Source organism: Rhagoletis zephyria, unplaced genomic scaffold (genome assembly GCF_001687245.7).
Source record: "Rhagoletis zephyria isolate East Lansing unplaced genomic scaffold, Rhagoletis_zephyria_1.1 Rzeph_scaffold_00642, whole genome shotgun sequence".
In the NCBI taxonomy this organism is placed as follows: Eukaryota; Metazoa; Arthropoda; class Insecta; order Diptera; family Tephritidae; genus Rhagoletis; species Rhagoletis zephyria.
Genome location: NW_016157726.1, coordinates 179388 through 203803, shown reverse-complemented (window position 1 = coordinate 203803; position 24416 = coordinate 179388). Strand labels below are relative to the sequence as shown.

General features: G+C 34.3%; 1 protein-coding gene across 2 annotated transcripts in view; it reads left to right on the top strand.

The window, feature by feature from the left end:
- Positions 1 to 1677: 1677 nt before the first annotated feature.
- LOC108360850 (protein lethal(2) giant larvae-like) overlaps positions 1678 to 24416 on the top strand; it is a 171932-nt gene continuing 149193 nt past the window's right edge. For both annotated transcript variants that reach the window (XM_017613294.1, XM_017613295.1), the window contains exons 1-2: positions 1678 to 2164; positions 18554 to 18662. In XM_017613294.1, coding sequence (XP_017468783.1) covers positions 1744 to 2164; positions 18554 to 18662 — 530 coding nt within the window. In that variant the 5' untranslated portion in view covers positions 1678 to 1743. The remainder of the gene's footprint in view (positions 2165 to 18553; positions 18663 to 24416) is intronic.

The window sequence follows — 24416 nt, the reverse complement described above, 5'->3', positions numbered from 1 at the left end:
CAGGTCGTTTTTCAGAGCAGAATGTGTTGCCAGCAAAATTTCTGTTAGAAATCTTCCAAACGTTGATAAAATCTTCGAAAATCCATAAAAGGTCTCTGAAACTGGAAAAAATCGTTTCTTTAGAAATATCTTTATTGAAGATATTATTACAAAAAAACTTAAATTTTTTAATTTAAATTTTATTAATTATACAAAACCAAAACACATTTAAAAACAAAAATAACCAGTTCATTAATTCATAACAGTTTTACTTGACTAGTTCTCGAACCATACAAGAATTTATATAACTACATATGTATGTATATTATTCAATCATTGGAATTAACAAATAAGTTGCAGAGAACTGTGAAAATATACAGGTACGACATATATAAGAATGTATACATTTTAATTTAAGTCTTGTTCTCATTTAAATCTATATCATGGCATGACCGTACCTATGTAAATAATCCTCTGTATAAAGTATACCACTTAAGGTAGTGATTTCCAGTTTATTACGAATTTTTATTTTGTTCAATCTTGTTTGAGAAAAAAACTCACTCTGTGCATTCATCCTCGCTATCGGATGATGATGATGATGATATCTCTATAAAGTTAATTATAGAAAATTTAATTTGTTAATTTAAATTTAGAAACCAAAATTACTTTCATTTTTGTTTTTACAAATATCGCTCCATAATTATCTTGTGGAAATTCACAGCGCGAGTTTGTCCTGCAAGGTAAATTGATAACAAAAACGAAAAATTTATTGCCAACTATCCTAAAAAAATCTTCATGTGCTGCCAGATATCATCACTGTGAAGATTTTTTGTATGGAGTTTTATTTTGTTGTAATTCTTTTCATGTGAAGATTTTTCTGATTATTTATGAAAAATATCTCCATTTTGAAGATAAATCTTCACTTCTGGCAACAGTGCATACTGCCTACAGCGCTGGTTATACTTATCTACATTCGAAGTGCGGAAGTGCGGGGCATAGAGAAACAGAGCATGTGAAGCAGTGGTGTAATTATAATCGGCATAGAGCGCATAATCTCCCAGAATCAGCAGTTCAGTGTAATCAGTTAGTCTGTTCCAGTACTCCAGGATTTAGTTAGGAAAACATAATTGAAGAATGTGTATTCAAGGCCTAAATGAAGTCGACTCTAAAGTTAGTTGCGGCTTTTTGTCATATAATTTTCAATGAAATGGCGGCAACTAACTTTATAATCGACTATAAATATGCCTCAATGTATGTACAAGAACGACTTCTCAGTAATTCCTGTAAATCTGATGGGTACTGGAACTGACTAATGAGAGCACTGGAGAGTGGTATCTCTCTTTGAAAAAGTCGCATAGCGAAAAATCAAAATTCTCCAGACTTTGCTGTCATGCCCTGTCATGCGCTGCATCGGATAATTGCTTGTATGCAAAGCTCATGAAACAGATTCGATTTATGGCAGTACTCATGTTATGAGCACAATGCAAGTATAATAATCGCTTGACGCAACTGCAATTCCATTTGGAAATGAAACGAAAAAAATTATGAAAATTTGACTTATTTATGACTTAATTTTAACGTAATGACACCGAATTTGTATGCCCAAATTTTCATAAAAATTTTTGGCAGTTAATGTCCAGTAGAAGTCCGCCATAAGTTTATAACTAAAAGATTTTATCGTTCGAAAATTTAATTTAATTAAAATTTGATTTTTCTAGTGGCATTTCATCGCTATGCTTTACAAACGGTGGCGAAGCATTATATATGCTCTCCTCTTCTGAATTGCAACGCATTTCTCTATCAGCCACGAAAGCTGTGACTCCACAAGGCGCCATCGAAGTGAAAGAATTGATCAGCTTTGAACACACTAACACAACCGCTGATAGAAGCAGTGTAAATGATGAGAACGAAGAGCACATTGAGGCGACGAATTCAACTTCCGCAACTCATTCACAGGAGACTCTATCGAGACTTGGCCAAAAACATCTTGCAGTCGACACTGAATCACAACAGCGAGGAATCAGTGTAACCAATGGTGATAACTCGACTATGGAAAACAATTCTCTAAATCGTGGTAACGAAACAATCACCAGCTCAATGGGTGATATAACTGTAGACTCTGTAAGGGACCATTTGAACGCCACAACAACTACCTTATGTACGGCGACAACTGAAGAAATTGTGGGTAAGCAAAAATCAATAGACATATCGCGCTTGGCGCGCAATACCTCGTATTCGCCAAATGCAACACCACGTATAAGATAGTCCGAAAATTTCGCAAAAGAGCGGAGAAGGTTTTTTTCTTCAGAACGTTTAAATGGTTTGCTAACTAAACTCACTAAATATGAGCTTCTACCATAATTATTTACTATTCAATTTGTGAAATAGGGAAGCGCTGAGATAGGGTAACCAAAATAAATTTTTTGTTTGCCATCTCATACGTGGTATTGCATTTGGCAGATACGAAGTATTGCGCGCGAAACGACGACATATTTAAATACTATATCGATGGCTGAGCGGAAAATCGACCTATCTCGGCAGCCAGTTCGAAAACGCCCTATCTCAGAAAACTTTTCACAACTAAAAACATAAATTGATAATGTGCTGAGATAGGGCGTTTTCGAATCGGCAGCTGATCTAGGACATTTTAAACCCTATTTTGAGATAGGGCGTTTTTTAATCAAATTCTGAAATAGGGCGTTGTTGGAAAATTTGCTGAGATAGGGCGTTTTCGAAGTGGCTGCAGAGATAGGTCGATCTTCCACTCAGCCATCGATATATATTATACATACATACTCCGATTGACGTTAAAAATATTGGTGGCAGTTGTATTGAACTGAATATCAAAATATGTATTCAATTGTTGTTTGTCCACTTAACCCATTTCATTCCAGATATTTTTTAATAAAACGTAGTACATGAGCTATTTTAAGCGTAAAAACGATGGAGAAATGATCAAAAGAAAAATAGTCGCATTGGGCTTCCTAGGGTGGGCCGTTGCGAAAACGCAACGTTGGGAGAATCCACTACTATTATCTTGGTCGAGACAATATACTAAAAAAGTTGGAAAAACACTAAGTTTAGATATTCAAACCTAAACTATATTTTTATTTTATAAAAATATTACATTTAGTTTGTGTTAAATGTGTACTTAAATTAATTAAAAACGTATGTTTTATGTTATTTTGAGATAATCATGAAAACATTTTTCATGGAATGCAATATTGTATCTTTCATCTGACGCAGGGTGTTTTGCAATGAGGTAGTGGCAGGTACTGGCCGACTGGAAAAACGCCCGAAAATTTTACCAGAGTTAGGCGACTTAGGGAAGGTTTCAAAACCAGGGCGAACTCCTGTAAGAACAACCATGGTGACCTAGTGACCGATGTCAGAATGTTCATCGATAAATAAATAAATTGGAGGGAACACTCTTCCATTGAACTGAATGGTAGCATCACTGAAAGTTGTGGAAAAGACGAGCCCAAGACCCCAGTCGATGATGGCGGAGTGGATGTTCCACGCCTTACTATGGCGAGGTACGAATAGCAATTACACGTCTTAAAAACAACAAAGATGCTGGACCTGAAGACCTGCTAGCTGAGATATTCAAGCACGGCGGCGAGGTGCATGCATCAGCTCGTATACCGATCCGCCCAATCCATAAGAAAGACGACCCCGCCGTACGCGCCTACTACCGCTGAGCCTTACAAGGTTGCAAGGTCTTATCCAGCGTATGGTGTGAAAGACTGAAGCCAACGAACTGATTGGGCCTATTAGTGTGGCTTTAGACCTGGCAAATCCAACTTAGAACAGGTGTTCACAATATGCCAAATCTTGAAAAAGCCCCTCGAGAAAAGGGTCGATTCTCACCATCTATTTGTGGACTTCAAAGCCGCTTTCGACATCAATAAAAGTAGTTGCCTATAGGCCGCGATGTCAGAATTTGGTAACCCACGGATACGTCTGTGTAAAACAACGTTGAGCAATACCACCAGCTCCCTCAGAATTGGAAAAGACCTCTCCGAGCCGTTTCTTACTAAACAAGGTTTCAAACAAGGCGACTCCCTTTCATGTGATTTTTTTAATCTGATGGAGAAGATAATAAAAGGTGCAGAACTGAACCGCTCAGGAACAATTTTTTACAATTGCTGGCGTATTCCGGTTACATCGACATCATCGGTAACAAGAATTGCGAAGTGTCTTCTGCCTTTTCCAAGTAGGATGAGGAAGCAACGCGATTGGGTCTCGTGGTCAACGAGGACAAGACGAAGTATCTCCTATCATCAAACAAACAGTCACCGCATTCGCGCCTTGATGCCCATGTCACTGTTGACAGATATAATTTCGAGAAAGTGTAGAATTTTGTTTACTTGGGAACCAGCATTAACACCCACAATAATGTCAGCTTCGAAATTCAACGCAGAATCACTCTTACCAACAAGTGCTACTTTGGACTGAGTAGCCAATTTAAGAGTAAACAACTCTCTCGACATACGACACCAAGTGCTACTTTGGACTCTCCATATACGAAAACCACATATATAAGTCACTCATCATGCTCGGGCTGGTATATGGCGCATAAGCATTGGCAATGACAACATCTGATGAGGCGGCGCTTGGAGTATTCGAAAGAACAATTTTGCGGACAATTTACGGGCATTTACTCTTTAGCGACGACGAGTACCGCAGACGAAGGAACGATGAGCTGTGTGAGCGTTAAAATGACATAGACATAGTGCATCGACTTAAAATCCAGCTCTGTAAGTATTCAACTCGGAACCCCCTGGTGGTAGCAGAGGAAGAGGGAGACCCCCACAGCGATGGAAATACCAAGTGAAGAAGGACTTAGCTTTAATTGGCACAGCGCCAAATAAAAAGGAGAATAATGCGGCAATGAATCTTCCACACATTTAGAAAAGCTTTTTGGCATCATATCTAAGTCCATGTGATGAAAAATATTATGTGTGCCACCATTGCAGTCATTTCAAAATTTGGACCAAATTCGGCCCTATTTTTTACATGGAAGAAGAAAAGACTAATTGCAAGTAAACACTTTTTTCACAAAATTAGTAAAATATAAAGGTGAAGCTACCCTTTGGCATAATCTATTTTGAGATTTCTGCAGCTTATCTATTTTTTGTTTTGTTTTTTTAGTTCTGCTGTTGCGAAAACGCAACGGTGCACAGTGGTCGGAGAAACCATGTTTTATGCGAAAAACCCATATTTTAAAATTGTGATAAATTAACCGGAAAAAAGCTATTCTTATTCAGAAATGTCCAACGAACTCAAAGCTGATTAGTACTATCAATAATATCTGTTGGGAAAGCCGGTGAATCCATTTAATGCAACGGACACGTTCTAACAGTTATGAGTTGATAACTTTCTTAGTTAGTTCTTTTCCAACGAAAACGAAATCATAGCAAGTTTCAGCGAAGACCGTTGTCAAATGAGGCGACAAGCAAAAGAGCAAATACTAAAAATTCAACGTGAAAACAAAAAAAAACCTATGATCTTCGACGAAGCCTCCGGTACGCTACAAACAAGGTGACCTCGTTGCGATCAAAAGAACGCAGTTTGGAGGTGGTTTAAAGCTAAAACCTAGATATTTGGGTCCTTACAAGGTCGTTAAAGTAAAACATCACGACACCTACGACGTTGGGAAAATTGGTAACAGCGAAGGGTCAAAACAAATAAGCACGTGTGCCGAGTATATGAAAGCCTGGCCAGCCACAGAAGACGATGACACTACATTCGGGTCGAATGCTTTGTAAGATGGCCGAATTGTGGGGTTAAAGCCTGGCAACCCTATTTCTTTTTTAATGAAACCATGGCGTCGCAGTATCATGGCAGTCTAGCAGCGAGTCGAGTAGGAGCCGGTAGCCGAGACGGTTGTGTCTTGTGAAATCAAATAGTTTATTAATTCTTTCCCTAAGCGCTCAATTCATTTAATTCATTATTTTCCTAAATATTCAATTCCAATCTTATTATTTAAATTCATTTTTGTGAACCCAAAATTATTTTAAATAATCGTAAATAAAACGAAACCTGTACGTTTCTGTGAACTTAAAACTAACTAAGCAAACAATAAACCTACATGTATATATTATATGAGATCTTGAGCGCCAGAGTAGCTTAACTGTCATATCAAACAAATGAGGTGTTCCTTAAAATGCATTACCAGAAACGAAACGGCAATAGCCCGAGGCACGCCCGCCCTTTTAGTTTCCTTTTACTATAATATGTAGCATCACGTAGGTGCAATGATTTTTTTTTTAGTAAAATACCGCATTTATTTTTTATAGATCCCTCTTTCTCATATTACTAAAAATTTGTTTGTAGACAGGCTCCTATGACCCTGATGGCCTCACATGTAAAAAGAATTTGTTTAGTTTTCTTTTAATAAAACTATTTATTGTACCCATGAAACCCAGTCTAGTTTCTCCAAACTCATTTAAGTGGAAATCAACTTTAACTGAATTTTTTATTTAATTCTCATTTAAGTTATTTTCAGTTTCAATAAGCTCTTTATTTAAGTGAGTAAAAAGTGGGTGTAAAACAGACTTACCGCCCAATTCTGTGTTTTCTTGATACATTTTTTGTAAAGAAATTTTATCAAGATTTGTATCAAGTAAAAGCTTCCTTCGTATTCTGTTACTACGTTTATACGTAAGCTATTTGCAAATAAATATAATTTACAAATACCTAACTCACTGTTTATTCGATAGTGGAAAATTATTTTTTAATATTGCCTGATTATAAAAAGGCAATTATATGACCATCGAAAAAGAAAATAAAGTTAAAAATGGCAACGTCTTGATTATAAAGAGGCAATAAGATGACCATCGAAAAAAAAAACCTAAGAATGGCGGCGTCTTGCGCTTATTTGCAAATAGTACCACTAATCAATACTTATTTGCGTGATTTAGTTATTTGCAAATAAAAAATTAACTCAGCGTTTATACGGCAAAGTTTACCATTTTGCAAATTGTTATTTGCAAATAATACGTGCGTATAAACGAAGTATGTGTCAATATTTATAAAATAAAAAGCTCTACGATTTCCACATTCGTGGAACTGATTTCCACATGAGTGGAACTGATTTCATTGTCACATGTGAAAAATATGAATTTAAAAGCAAAAAAGCTGTTGACTGCCGTAGCCGAGTAGGTAGAGATGTCGACTATAATTCCGTGTGTCGCAGGTTCAAATGCCGGCACATGGAGTATTTAATTGTTAGAAACAAATTTATTAATATACAAACTTTATGCATTTCACATGAAATATCAATTTGTCAATAGCATTTTCAATCTTGATAATTTATCAAGAAAAGAGCTTTTGGTTTCTGTGCTAGAATGCCAATTCTTGATAAATAATAAAAAATCTACAAATTATAAAGATTTTCAATTTATCAAGTGCACAGAATCGGGCTGTTAGCCAGCGAAAGCTTTCATTTTTTACTGAGAGCTTTGGCACGCTGTGTTGTAAAAGCAGGGCTGGTATAGAAGTAAGCAGCAGATACATAAAATTGTGGGGTGTGTATATTGATCAGCAGATTAAACGTGTAACATCTCTCAGTGTGGTTATTCCGATTTAATTTTTATTTAAGTGAAAAGCATAGGTCACTTAAATCAAAATTAAAAACAAATTAGAACAGATTGGTGAAACCGAAAGTAATTTTCACTTAAATGAATCTGGTGAAACGCAGCCTTATTTATGGCAAATAAACGAGGTTTATTTTTGCAGTTTATTGTATAACGAAACGTTGTTTTTCACTTGGTAACTTTTAGGTAACTTTTTTTGTAAATTCTGGACAGAATTTTTTTTATCGCGTGGCAACCGTGGTAACCATAAAATAATGTGTATGTATGTATATGCGAAAAGTAAACTAAATTAAAGCGAAGAGAGGCAAATCTATATTCCCTTTATCAGCGTTCATGGTATTTTTTTGTTTTACTGATGTAAAGTGATACGTATGCGTCTAGTTTTCTATTGTTGTGAACAGCTTTTATTAGGCGCACACTCTCTTCAAAGGTACCGATGCTGAGTTCGGTTGAATTGTCACCCGTCGTTGCGAGAATATGAGCTAGTGCTGCAAAAACATCGGTGTTTGAAACTATCGATTTTTCGATGTTTTTGCCAGTAAAACATCGATAGTATCGATTTAACGCCGCCTGGTACTTGGGGCGTAGCACCCGAGTTTCGAAAACTATTTAGCTTACCCACGTACGCTTTGTGCGGCTGTTGTTCGTGCAAGGTACTGCACCCGGCTCCTTTGCTGCTGGTTTGCTGGACACTACTCCTTGCTGGTGCTGCTAAAGTTACACGGCCGCTCTAATAGTTTTTAAGTTAAAAAAAAATACACGCGCACACTACGTTCGCTTATAAATATTTTTTTTTACTTTTTATTTAATTTGAATTTTTCACTTTGTTGCGGACAACCGATTGAGTCAAGTGACGAGTAGCGATTGAATGGCTTTCGTGAAGCCAGCCTACGATACACCTTCTCAAAACGAATGTGGATCGTAAGCTCGCCAGTGTTGACACCACACGCGATGTAATTTTATTATTTTGGGCAACATAAGTGTTGCCATATAAGCTGTTACCACAACGCGTGTAGTGCCATTAAAATCGATACTATCGTGTTTTCTTGGCAATTATAACTTTCTGTTTAAAGCTGAAATCCTGATCAATTAACAAACAACTTTTTAATCAAATTACATTTATTATTTAAAAAATTATCCATTAATTAATTTAAAAATCAATTTGGCTTATATTTAAGGTCATATTGAATATTGCAAGTTATTCATTAAATTAATTAAAAGCTTAAAAAAAATGCAAAAATATTCATAAAGCACAAACACTATTAATATGTATTATAATTAATGTCTTATTAAATAAATTAAATATTTGCTCTTTAAGGCAATAATCTATGGTACACTTCAGGTTTTTAGTCTTAATTTTCCCAACTAGAGATCGAATGGCACTGACAAAATCATTTTTATGAGTATTAAGTTCCCTAAACACTTATTGGTACGCTTTTGCGTTCAAATTTAGCTTAACTGTTAAATATTATGAGTTTATTGCGCTTTAATTTTTATAATTCTTGCCTGCCCCAAATCAGAAACGGATAAACTTTGTAATGATGGCATATCTTCTAAAAACATCGATAGTAAAAAAAACATCGATGTTTTCAAAAAAATATTAAAACATCGATACTATCGATAGTGCTCCGATATTTTTGCAGCTCTAATATGAGCAGCTACTGCAGAACGATGAACTTGTTTATTGTTTGTGTGTTTTTCGTTTCAGAGACTTGGCATTTGGTTTGTCCTATTTATTATCCCAGCTCACACAGTTGATTTGATAAATGCCGCTCCGCTCAAGCATAGGAGTAATATCTTAAGTGGAGCCAAAAATATTATCTAATTTATTGTTGTTGGTGTAAGCAATTTTCATGTCATACTTTTCAAATATATTCCTCAGATGATATGTGATGGCCGGAAAATAAGTAAATGGTACACGTATGAAGTTATTTCTTTTTATTTCTCGATTGAGGGAATAGTGTCGTCAAATTGTACTTGCGATGTAAAGTGGATTGCTGTTCTTGCGATGTAAATTGGAATACTTATGTATAAGTTTGCCGATGAGATTTTTGTCGAAGCCATTGATCGCTGCTAGATGTATAATTTTTTGGTATTCCTTTTGTAATTAGTATGGAGAGGGGTAAATTGACAAGGCGATAAACTAGCGAATGAAATTATGCAATTTTGTGTTGATATGGGCAGAATGAATCCCTTGTGATCAAACGATCGGTTGAAGTGGGTTTTCGATAAATAGCAAAGTCAAGTTTGTTGTAAACACTATTGTTGTTGACACTATTCGCTCAAAATCGAGAAATACAAACAAATAACTTAATACTTGTACCATTTACTTATTTTCCGGTCATCACAAATCATATGAGGAATATATTTGAAAAGTATGACATGAAAATCGTTTACACCAACAACAATAAATTATAAAATATTCTTGGCTCCACTAATGATATTACTCCTATGCATGAGCGGAGCGGCATTTATCAAATCAGCTGTGTGAGCTGTAATGCAAAATACATAGGACAAACCGAACGCCAAATCTCTGTTCGTTTCAAAGAACACGAAAAACACACAAACAATAAACAAGTTCATCGTTCTGCAGTAGCTGCTCATATTCACGCAACGACGGGTGACAATTCAACTGAACTCAGCAGGAAACGATTGAAATCAACATGTCAAACTGTTTTTAACCGACGAAGGGTTGAAAAACTTCTTTCGGAAGTAGCGTTACTAGCTGAAAGTGTGACCAGAATGCGGAGAAGTTTGTTAATCAATGGAAAAGCATATTCGTCGCATTTACCAAGAACTTCTGCTGCTGATTTTGGGAGTGGCTTTTCGCTTTCCTTATTTGTCCATCGTTCCAACCACACTTTATACTCTCCTTCTAAATTGATACCGTCTTTTTCTAAAAAGATTTCGTATCGTTTTCCAAGCGATTTTGCGCGTTCGATAGCGTTATTTTTTTCGTCAGGCGTATTATATTCCGCAATTTTAGTTGGAAGTAATAAGATCAAATCAAAAATGTTTAATGTCTCTTTCGGCAATCTTTCTCGGCGATCGAGCAAAATATTATCCAATAGCGGTATAAATATTGCCTTTCGATAATAATCTTCAGCGTCAGACGCACGATAATTAGCCCGAAAATTTTGTCTATTCGCTCTCCGAGGAAGAAAAATGTCAAAATCCAATTCCCTAGCGATATCGGTATCTTTTGCAAATATATCAGAAAAATGTGTGTCAGCGTTTTCTCTATAATTTCGAATAATATTGACAGTGCCATTGACTGCTTCGCTAGCATGGTTCAAGTCAAGCGAGGGCGCTTGGACAAGTAAACTTAATGGTCGCGTTACCGAAAGTACGTCACGCAAACAAATCATTGAAATGATAAACTCTGCCTCACATATTAATTTTATTAATGAAAGGGCTTCTGATCTCGTTATATGGTCTCGCCAAGTTGAAATTATGTCCAAAACTCCCACGATTTTTGTGATATTGCTGTTGAACTGCATTATTCCATCATGCTTCTCTGACCAACGCGTTTCACATAGTCTACTCAAAGATTCATTGGAATACTTTTTGAATGTATCGAATCGTTTAGGTGAAGCATTCATGAAATTTATGATCTTTTTCATCAATGCAATGCAATCTTTCGCTTGGTTGACGTGAGAAGTTTTGTCAAGTGAATTATTGATTGCGCGGTTGAAACAAGGGCAACGCTTAGCGCAAGGACAATATTTTATAATTTCCCGTACGGCTCCTTTGATTTCTAACGCCATAACAGAACAACTATCGGTACCGATTCAAACACAATCTTTCAAAGGAAGTCCAAACTTTTTAAGTAGATCGACTACGATGTGAGCTATTGCTACACCAGATAACCTTTTCTCTTCACCACTAATATCCTCTGTGCGGATCGAATCATAAGCATCAATAAAAGTAAGAAAATCTTCTCAGATTATTCCATCATAAATGTAACGCAGAGAGAGAGAAGTTGTTCAATATGTGCTAAATCTGTTGATTCGTCAAACATGATCGCATAAAACTTCGCTTTTCTCACCCTGTCTATAATAATATTTTAATTTTCTTCTTTGCAACAACCAATCAACTCGTTTTGAGTAGTTTTGCTAATATAAGTGATGACGTATTTTCTAAATGTTCCTTCAACACAGTGTCACCAGCAGCAACTTGTAACTTCAAAATAGCCCGAAAGTTAGGTACCTTCGTTCAGCAAAGAATTAGAAATATTTAATCGCGATGGCCTCTTAGTGCAATATTTTGACGTCCGCAGAAAATGATTGCGTCGATTAAGGAGTTATTATTTTTCAGTTTTCTTTAACTTGGGAAATGCGATGCGTAGAAACTAAATTTGGAATGTCTTTTTCTGGATTCTCATAGGATGTGATGAAATTTCGAGCACTGCTAACAGCATACATATGATACTTATTTGCTGCATCTACCAGATAATTTTGCAAATGATGTTAACGGTGCCTTTAGGAGTTTATTTAAAGGTACGTGTGATTTGGGATCACCAGTTTTACTTGCAAACAAAAAACAGTATTTGCAGAAACAGCCTTTTGCGAAATCAGAAAAAAAAACACTTATTCTCAATCAGATAATGACGTTGAAAATAACGTTTCTCAGACTTTCCTTTTTTCGTATGAACTGAATAAGCAAATACATAGTCATTTGGTGGTGTCCAAAGCTCCTTAAGTAATTTATGCTTGGTATATTCGTCCAACAAATGTTTGCTGTCTACAAAAGCGCCAATGTCAAGTTTGTTCAGAACGGATTGCTGACCTAGAATAACTTCGCCATGAGAAGTTGATGCATGAATATTACAATCGGGAAGAAGAGGTGGGGCATCGATATAAATTTCACCATCTTTCCCGACCGCACTGCCTTGGATTCGATCAACATTTTGGCTGACTTCCAAAACGTTCCAATACAAAGTTTGGATACTGTTCTACTGCGGTATTTAAACTCTTTGCATATGCAGAGTAGCGAAACATTGCAACCATATACATTGCATATTTGGAATATTTAATAAAACAATAATCACCATTTCGGAATTTTGCATTTTCAAAACACCAATGGTAACCAATAACAAACGAAGCATCAACTTTGTTTCTGATGCGCTGATTGCGCTAGCAATGCGTTTCGATAACTTTTCGGAGGGTTTTGGAAAAGTGTACATTGTCAAAAAATTGTAGTTCGGCGTTATGGAACATTAAACTTTGTACGTATGCAATGCAATTGACGTTTTGGAAGTCAGCCTTTCTTTTTCGGCACCAATCACTTCAGTTTGCGATTTGTGGAGCTTAGTAAAATACGATGCGATGCTTTTCGGAGCCTTTCTTTTTTTGTTTTTTCGTATAGCGTCTTCCTCCTGTAAAATAAAGATTATTTATTAGATATTATAAAAGATTTTACCACAAAATAGTTACACATTATCAAGCTAGATATAACGAGTAATTCTACATGATTTTGCCAAAAATTTCGTTTTTTTAGTTATGAGAGTATTTTAGTAAATAAGCCTCAGGAGTCTTTCCATCGGTTTTGAATCATATAAAATTTCGAATTAATTATTTGTATTATTAAACATCGATGTGTTTGATTGTTAGTAAAATATGTACTTATAAATCCAAGATTCAAAATATGTGCAATATTTAAATAAGGAAAACTTAGTATTTTTTAATTCAAAGTCAAACAAACTAAAATAACTTAAGTTATTTTAATAAAATTACATAGATATGTACACTGGTGGACCTTAATATAATTCAAAGATATTCTAATATGTATGGTATTTTATCAAACTGACTTTATTTCTTGTCACTTTCAGCAGCAATTAATTTCATTTAAAGAAGCGGTGTTTTGTGCAGTTCCGCTTCATGATAGTGCGTATTTTTAGGCGCAGTAATAATAGTGCGGTTGTTAAATATTCAACTATTTCCGGCGAGATAGACCAGCAGCCGTATTCTAACAAAGTCACAAACCTTAGCTCAACACTGATGTGATTTCTACTGCCGCTACAACACTAAAGCGAAGAAAATAAAAACAAAATCATTTTAATTTGACTTGGACACTTCGCTTGAATTCTTTGTGCTGACATATCTACACATTTTGTATCTTTGTGAACACGTTGCTTTCTTTCTCTTTTCCCCTTTATCTATGCTATATTTTCCTTCTTATTCATTTTGCAAAATCAGTTTCAAAAATTTCACATTTCCATTTACGACATCGTCACCTAAGAAGTTTTACTTTAAATATTATTAAAATTAAATAATAAAAAAATAATAGTCAAAACCTGTCAATATGTGGGTGGCGTACAACGTACAAATGCGATAAGCACTCTTGCAATACAATTTAACCCTTCGCGTCAAAATGACCCAATTTTCATGAAAAAATTCTTTAATTACAGAGTTAGGTTATTTTAAATAAGCTGCGGCGTTGTCTATTCGTTAAAAGCACAATCAGCTATGGTTTTGCAAACAATTAAAGAGTTTTTTATTTTACATATTTTGTTTTCTAGAAGGCGACATAGTTTTTCCATTATTATTTGCACATGATATATAAAATATTAACAATTCAAATTGAAATATGTTTTTTTTTCTTAAAATTGACTAATTCCTATTATTGGGTCAAAATGACCCAAAACATTAAAGAAAGGGGTAAACTCCAAACAATGCAGAAGGGTTAATTTAAAAAGTAAAGTTTTTTCATTGATTAAAGCTGATGAGATTCTGAATTTAATCACATTATAAATATAAACTTTAAATAAACGATTAAAATAAGAGATGCAAAATAAGATCTTAGATCCATAAAAGTCTATTCCTTTTCAAAGTACATATTATGTACACTCATACAGTCATGTAAAAATTAATAGGGACACGATATTTTGACCAGTTTGGGTATTTTTTCATTGTTTGTTTACTGTTTATTATTTTTGTATTAAAAAAAAAAAAAAACAGCTCAGTATCTAACAAAAACAGTATAAGTGCAGATTTCAAACTTTGTAGAAATATTAGAAAAATTCAGCAAACAATTTTTACAACAAAGTTTTTATTAAGATTTTCTAGAAAAATTCTAGGTATGCAGTTTTAGTCTAGCTTAAGAAAGTGCAAGTTTCAAGTAGCTAAAAATTCGCGTTGATTCGCGATTGCACCCGCAGAGACCAGAGGAAAATGGTCACGCTTTACCATTACGGTTTTATCAGGCTATCGAGGATGTCCTGCGATCTATTGGTACCACCAGTGGAGAAAGATTGTGCTTTTGTATTGATTCCTCTGCTTTTCTTATGATTTGTTCGCCAGTTTTGGGAGAATCTGAGAATTCAAGCCATGAACGAGCACTCAACACAAAATTTTATTAGGTTATTGGCCATTCGGCAAAAATATTTGGACAATGTGGTCCATTTATGCTATATTGCAGTACACACTTACAAAATGTTCCTCTGTGATGCAGTAGCGGCCCAACTCGTGTCCTAATGCAGAGCTAGAGTATATGGTCCTGCCCTAGGACATCGCAATGTTAATTGGACCATATTTTTATATGCATTTGGGTTAATTTTGGATACTCCTTGAACCTTAGGGATACTCTTTACATGAGTGCATGGGGTACCTAGTCGCGTTTTTGCATTGTAGCTTAAGACACGTACAAACATACACACATATGAGCGGCCGGCAAAGCGACGAGAATAGCGAAGAAAACAACAACAAAATTACTTCGATTTGACTTCAACCCGTCGCTTGAATTCTATCCGCTGACATATTTACGCACGTAGACTCTACGTCGGCACATAAACACACAAATGCGCATTGGCTAGCTTAACATACGTACATATGGATGTACATACATACGTATGGCTGCATTGTGGCGCCGCCGGCAAAGCGACAATAAAAGTGAAGAAAACAAAAACAAAATCACTTCAATTTGACTTCGAGACTCGCTGGAATTCTATGAGCATACATACATACATGACTACACACTTAAAGGCAAATAACGTACAAATGCCTATTGTTTTTGCTGTTGTTGTCACGTTTTTCGTTTCATCGAGTTTCAAATCACTCCCCCGCTTAAGAAGTTTTCACTTCAAAAAAATAATAGACAGTAAACAAACAATGGAAAAATAGCCGCAACTGGTAAAAATGCGGGGTCTTTATTGTTACTGTAGGTAAGAAAGATAAATTTTGTAAAGAAAATTTAAAAAATACTTACCATAATTGACACAGATTTCCAGGATCGATTTATTCTTTGCACTTCTTCACAAATATCGAAATACCGAAACTTTATTTGTACTTAATCGTAATGAACCGCGACACGAATTTACACAATAGAAATATTGTACTTCGTATACTCAAGAATTTTCTACCAAAAATGAGCTACGCCAACGATGCAGACAAGTGTGCACGCCGCACATTCACGAGGTGGCGCCTCCAGCAGTACCTCTATTTTCCTTGTCAAATTTGATAGAATCAGCTATTTGCGTGACGTCAACAGAAATGCTTTGTTCTCGTTCAGTAGTTATGATAATTGTAATAGTAAAATTTGTTTGCTATCAAAACAAGCAGAAGGACTAGCAAAAAATTTGCGTAAAATAGTTACTGCTGATTTCTACTAGCTTGGCGTGTCTTTGTTCANCCAGCAGTACCTCTATTTTCCTTGTCAAATTTGATAGAATCAGCTATTTGCGTGACGTCAACAGAAATGCTTTGTTCTCGTTCAGTAGTTATGATAATTGTAATAGTAAAATTTGTTTGCTATCAAAACAAGCAGAAGGACTAGCAAAAAATTTGCGTAAAATAGTTACTGCTGATTTCTACTAGCTTGGCGTGTCTTTGTTCATCTTTATAAAATACGCTCTTATAATATAAATTTATAAAAAGGTAATGAACTGCTATGAAAATGTTTTTAATTTTTATTATATTTTTCAAGTCATTAATATTTTTATGCGCATACAAATGTCTGCTTACACAGTTGAAAGTGAAATTTCCTACATACGTGCACCGCGGAAATAGAAAAAAAGTAGTATCAGAAAGTTCTATTGGACATACATATGTACATACTAACGATGAAAATCGATGGATAAATAAATAGGTTTTCAATGGTCAAATGAATATATGCAATAATTTTTTGTATGAAGTAGGAGCGGGAAATAATGTTACTCATACGCCATATCGTACATGGCCGTAATCGTAAATATTCGTAGATGGCGCATGAGTAACATTTTCTATGCAGAGACCGAAAATAATAATAATAATAATAATTAATGTGAACCAGCATTAAACACATTGCAACTTTTCCTATCATTAACCATTTATTTTTTACTTTTTGTGATATATCACTCTGAAAGCGTTTTATGCGAGGGAGCTTACGATTAATGACTGTGAGAAATAGAATCGCAAACGAAAATAAAAAAGGCCAACCGCAGTTATTGATGATATTGATATATGAATTTTTTTTTGTTGAAAAGGTGAGTTAGTAAATTTAATTATGCTGCAGAGAAAATATATGATGAAAATGCAACGAAGTAAAACAAACTATAAAGAATAGTAAGTAGAACTATTTTTATTCACTCAAATAATCACCGTTATAAATTTTGTTTTACAAACTTTACATACTCAAACTTTTTTAACACTACTCGTATCCAAGTCAAAAAAGCTGCGGAATTCAACGCTTGATTTTCGGTCCATCTTCCCTTCAATAAGTAAACTATACTACCTAGAAGCAAACTACGGAAGCACTTCACTCAGTATTTTTAACATACCTACTTGGATACCGTAGAATTTAAAACAACGGTCAATTCGAAACGTAAAAACACATCAAATCAAATAAAAGTCTAACCAATGCAGATAAGCCAAAAACTTGTTATGAAAGTTATTGTAAGTGATTTATTTTTTTAACAAGAAATAAATGACAATTTGTGGCACAGCAATAAGTGGGCCGGTTATTTTCGGTCTCTGTTTCTATGTTAAAGTTTTTTTTATTTGCAATGCAAACTTAAAATGAAAATGTATCGGGAAAATTACCTGATCTACAAAAACGGTATACAGATCCGTAATCTATGGCCCAAAATTAAGCTCTGCGCTTTTTTTGTCATTTCAGCGTTCCTAAAGTATAATAGGCAATCCAACCAAAGATTATTTTATTGTAGGAAATAAAAACTAAACAAAACTAAGTGGTTGGATTTTTGAGATGAGCATTGTTCCGTTCAGCGCATATATAGTTTGCTCGCAGAAAATACTGTAAAAGCTCTCTTTTACACAGTGGTAGACTGTTAGCGTCGAGATTATTAGATTTTTTATTTTATTGACATGAACATTTTATTCTAAAGATTGTTTCCCAAATAAACTCATTTTTACAGCTTTTTAGTATAATTTTACGTTTATATTTCTTGTTAAATTTTATTTATACCGTAATGAATTTGAGGTGCTATTTTATACACCTTCACTACCTGGTACCTGTCAAAGCCACCACTATCCAAATTTCATAGTCTGGGATCGTTATTAACCGTGTTGGGGGCATACATATAGAAGCTCTCAGCATTTATAAAATAACGAAGGTCTGGCCGTCGCGGGCTCTTGGACTAATACGTAGTAGTTACATAAATTTTCTTTTCGTTTTAATTTAATTCATAAAGTTTTAGTAGTGATTCGCTCACTGGATGCTCTCGCTCGTTGCTAAAATCGCTCATAATTGCTGAGACTGATTTCGCTGCATAATAAACACCTTCATCGCGCTACGCGATTTCGCTGTGTAGTAAACAGCCTAAATAAGAATATGAGCCGTGTTGCGTTTGTTGCTTTTAGTTGTTTCTGTTGTGTAATTTAGAGAAGTCGAAAGCTTAAGGCTGTTGTAACAATCTATTGCTTTGTTTTTTAGGCACCCGGAAAACTTCAATTAAGTATTTAATAATTTTTAAAGGATGAAAACACATTTTAAAACCAAGGATACAATTGAATTGTAATATAATCCATTCATTTCAGGTCGACTTTCTGTTTTAAGCACGCAAACTAATCAAACTTTGACCAATGCAAATATGAAGGATGTCTACGATTTTAATATACCGAACCTTATGGATTTAGCACCTTTAAGGTAACTTGTTAACACATTGTATTATTGCACCGTTTTCTGTAACACTATTTCTATAACTTATTAAACAATAATAACCAAGACAGTTGTTATTCCTCACCTCTTTGGGGTTGTAGTCCTAAGGCAAGATAATTTATTTTATGATTAAACCACTTAATATTGAGACAGCAGAGTTGCATCTGCTAAACATTAGGCAGCCGTGAGGATACCGAAAACTGTGAGAATATAAACTACAAGATATTGTCTTGTCATAAATATTCTAATTTTATTTAACAATATGAAACCTGTGTATTTATATAAAAATTGTTTGGAAAGTCACTTCCATAACTACGCCTTTTTTCCACGCTTCATGACTTAAAATTTCTAGTTGTAAACCAGCCAATCAAAAGAGTGCATACAGCTAGCAGCGCATGACGTGATGCCGAAATATTCTGCTTGCGCAAGGGCGGCGTCGCATAGTGGTCGGAGAAGCTGTTTTATGCGAAAAATTAGAAGGGCTGCTGCGATTATAACAAACCTGCTGTATCGGAGAATTTTTGTTATGCTAAATCCGAATATGCCATACAATTTTTAGTTTGACAATTGACAGCTGTCAAATCAACTGCCAACTAGGAACACGAATTTCGATACGATACGACACCATATCGATACTTTTGGCATTCGATACCGGATATTTTTTTATGATATTTTTTGAATCGAGTACCAGAACCCTACTATCGTATCGCATGTCATAAACTCAAATTACAAAGATAATGTGATTAATAATTCTTTCCGATATAAATTGTGCTTTAAAAAACAGGAATTTTTTACTATCGTTAGGATTGCATGTGGCGGGATTTGAACACGCGGTCTCGGTGTTTTAAGTCAACACCTCAATCTCTACGTGTAAAAATAGTAGATTGTCCCTTACACAATAGTTGCAAATTTGCTAATGTAATTTGGAATTGAACGATACAAAATTAGCCGGTATACATATTTTAAAATTTTTAGAATCACCGGAAAAACAAACAAAATGCGCGCCTCCTCTTTGAAACACTTTTCGAACAAAAGAAGAATAATTCAGATCGGTTGAGCAACATAGGAGCAGTAGGGAGGAATAGATTTGTATGGGATTTCGTTAGCGTATTACTAAATAGATAAATGCAGAAACGATTAACCGGTTTGCTGTGCAACCGAGACGTCTACTTTTTAAATAATTTTTGTAAAACAAATGGGCAAGTACATATCGTTCCCCGCATGCCAGAAACATGAGTGTGTAAAAATTAAAATTTTAGGAAATCAAGTTTGAATTTTTTACGAGACTTAACTCTGCATTTATGTAATTGACATTGTGAAATATGCGGTTTCCGTGTACGCACGATATTCTGGGTTTTGGTATAACATAGGACATAGGTTAATCAAGTCAACCCAATAACTCAAAATTGATAAATTTGCACATTCATGCTTCTGGAAAAGGGCGACGATATGTATTTACTTCACATTTATTAATTTTTTATACGCCTGGCTTACATACATATCTCCGTAGTAAGAAAATAGTAGTCATATTTCGACACCTGAGTGGAAGATCAACCTATCTGGTAGCCAGTTCGAAAACGTCCTATATCAGAAAACTTTTCAAGAACGCCTTACTTCAGAATTTGATTGAAGAACTCCCTATTGCAGAATTTTATTGAAAACACCCTATCCCAGAATTTGGTTTAAGAAAGCCTTATTTCAGATTTCGGTTCAAAAACGCCCTATCTCAACTGAAAATGTATTGAAAATGTGATGAGATAGGACGCTTTTGAACCGAGTTCTGAGATAGGGCGTTCTTGAAAAGTTTTCTGAAATAGGGCGTTTTCGAACTGGCTGCCGAGATACGTCGATCTTCTACTCAGTTGTCGATTTCCAGTTAATATTCCTCTATTTGCATGAAAGCAAGTGAAAAAATGTAAGTTTGGTACTTCACTCGACTTACTAAACTAAATTTATATTTGACTATTAGTTAAGATTGTCTTTTCAAATGGAAATATTTAGTTTACAAATTTGTATGTATTAATAAGGATTAGTCAATCAGCTACATTAAAAAATTTTAACCCTTTCGGTACATCTTTTTAGATTCGGGCTTTAAAAATCGATTTTTTTATTAAATGATCTTTAATACTTAACTTAATAACATTCAATTTAATTTTTTTCCAAAGTGTTTTTTAGAATGATGCCATATGGTGAAAAAAATGCGCAAAGATTTTTTAATATAGTATTTTATTTTATTTAAATTAAATGAAATAACACTACGAAAATTCAATAAAACAAGTTGGAAAATGCATAGATTTAATAATTTATTTAAAAAATTTACCAGTTGCAATTTACCAGTACAAATAAATCGTTATTTGCTGATGCGGATTTCAGCTCCTTCAAATATCATTGATGCCATATGGCATCATACAAATTTAAAAATATACCACGCGTTTATTAGGTTTTTTTAAATTAAATTACAAGTTCTAGCAATATTTGACACTATTTTGGAGACTATGGCCCCTATTGGGAGTGTCGACTGGCAGTAGAATAGAAATTTGTCGATCGAGTCGATCATCTTTTATTTTGCTATTGTGTAACTTGATCGATAAAAATTTGTACTATTGTGAATGGTGGCGGAATTGTAAACAGCTGTTTGTTTGTTTACATTTGTTTNGCATATTTATTTATTTTTTTAATTTATTGGGTTATTTGGTAAAATATTGTATTTTAATGTAGACGTTTCTAAGCAGAAGAAAAGCGATATTTTAGTAAAGTTTTAAAATTGAAATTTTTCATCTACTATGGATACAAATAACAATACCGTACTAAAATATAGTCTATAAAACTTCCCATTACAGCGTTGCATATAAAAATATAATTTCAGATAAGCTCAGTTAAATTGTGAGTATTCAAAAAAGCATGACGCCATATGGCATCAAAATAGCGAAAGGTTTCGAGGGATTTTTTTTTTTATATGTCAGCCTTATTGCATGGTTGGTTTTTGCCACCTGTTTCAAAATTTTTTTAATTAAATTGGTAAGATAAACTAAATATTGCAATATGGGTATCTTACTACTGAAAATATTTTTGAGTCGGGTTGCCACCAATTTCGAAAATTTAATTCAATTACGCTAATAAGATAAAGTATGTATTATAATATAGGTGTCAAACGAAAAGTATCTGAAACATTATTGATTAAGAAATATTTTTTATAGGCCTGCCACCTACCTGAGCGGTAAAAACTCGCAAATGTTATTCAAAGCTTTTGAGGCTCGCATCGATGTGGAATACTGTAACTCCGTCAAATTAGTGTTTATTGATGGCAAACAAAGTACTATCATGTTTGGCAATGATATCCCCCATCAAACAATGCACTTAACCTCGAGATAAAAATAGAACAAAAGCCGAAGTATTAGGCGAAGCAGTTCATACGACTCTTTTATAACGGGTGATTTTTTTGAGGTTAGGATTTTCATGCATTAGTATTTGACAGATCACGTGGGATTTCAGACATGGTGTCAAAGAGAAAGATGCTCAGTATGCTTTGACATTTCATCATGAATAGACTTACTAACGAGCAACGCTTGCAAATCATTGAATTTTATTACCAAAATCAGTGTTCGGTTCGAAATGTGTTTCGCAAACCCAATTGCTGCGAACGGCGACGANGTGGACACTGCAGTAAATTTTAAACAAAAAACAAAACCGTCTTCAATTCTTATATACAAATTTAAGAGTACTGTTATTTTCTTCATGGCCCAATTATGGGATCTACACTCAATTAGTAGGAGAATACCTCTGAGGAACCACCTTTCCATTAAAAAAGAATTATAGAAAACGGGTAACGTAGTCCAAAGTTATGCGGTAACATACATAAAAAAATATTCCGACGAATTGATAAAATATGCAGGTTAATATTTAATAAACTGCTACGGATGTTTTTTTTTTAATACAAACCTGTGCTTGGGAGTTTATTGATACGACAAATTTATTTCTGATATATATTTAAAGAACCGCAAGATTGCACTACAAAGTAAATTACATATTTTTTACTATTGTAACAGGAGAAATTACTGTATGTATTTTTTTATATGTACAGTGTCGAACAAAAGTTTTGGCACAGTGAATTTTCGCATTACATAAATGCAAAGTTTTTAACTATTTTCTGATAATTTTTTATAAAAACATAATTCATACTAGAGATGGGCACGGGACTAAATATTTAATCCCGACCCCGCCCATCCCGAAATTCGATTTTTAAGTCCCGAACCCGCCTATCCCGATATTTTTCTGAATTGTACCGCGGGTCCCGTGGGTCCCGATATCTATCTCTAAAGCAGGCTACACACGGACAACAAATTGAAACGAGCGGTTGAGATTACAACGTGTGTGGCGAGGTTTACAAACCGATCGAAGGTTCACAAAAATGTTCATGTCTTTCATTTTAATTTTAAATAATAATGAAGGATCTGGCATCTTCCTATAATTTTTTTTCTTTTTCGTCTCAATAAAACATTAAAAGTGCATATTTCAAAATCGTTTTTAAGGAAGATTTTGTGAATTTGCGGGGGTTGCGGTTTTATCGGCAGTGTCGGGAAAGGATTTTGGTCCCGTCCCACCCGCTTTATTTTTACAGATCTTCCCGATACCGCCCATCCCGGCCAATTTTAATTCAGTACCGCGCCCATCTCTAGTTCATACTACACCAAACACATAAAAATCAAATGTGTAAACTTTGTGAAAAACTCAGGAAAATTCAATAAATCTGCATACTAATTTGCAATTTTATATTCAGATTTTCAAGCAACTTCAAACTTGCACTTTGATAAACTAAAATTGAATGGATTATTAAACTGCATACTTAAATTTTTCTAAAAAATACTTTGCCTATATTGCGAAAAATTCACTGTGCCAATACTTTTGTTCGTTACTGTAAGGAAATAAAACTTTAACTTACAAAAAACAAAAATAATAAAATTTTACAATATTTCAAAATTATTTTGCGATTCATAAATTTTTTTATGATTAACAATGTATTTATAGTTTTTTTGGTTTAAGATCCTTTTTGCTTTCAACACGAGGTATCTTTTTTCTACTTTCTCATAGCCATAACTTCCTCTCTATCAATCAATTTTATAATTTTTTTCGGTATTTTTCCTAATTACAAGTAGAGCTTTATAAAACTTTTATAACACCAAATGTTTGTATATATATATGTATATGCAAGAATACACACATGCGACGACTCTAGCCATTATGTGTCAATCCTTTAAATTTTAGTTATTTTTTTCCTATTGTATTAAAAAACTAACGTTCGTAACACTTTAGTAAATGCTAATCCGTATATTAACTTAGTATATATTAAAGACTAGAAGATGACCCGGTGAACTTCTTATCATCTACTAGCAATTACCCGGCGTGCTTCGCTGCGCCTTAAATGTATTTTTGTGTTGTAACTCTCCCCCTAAGCTCTTATGGCCTCATTTACAAAATATTTTTAAAGAACTTTATGAAGTTAGATTTAAAAAAATCGATCTATGAAGCATTGTTTATTTTTTTTTTGAGTTAATATATTTTCGAAGGTAATTAGAAAATATGTAAAGAACCGACTTTCTCTTGGAAATTTAATTTATAATCTTATAACTGGAGTCTACTATCGCACCCTTTCCTCAAACGTGTATTGATTCAATATTCAAATAACGTATATTTATATAATTTGAAAAAATCTCCCTACTATACAAATATGTACAGCAATATTAA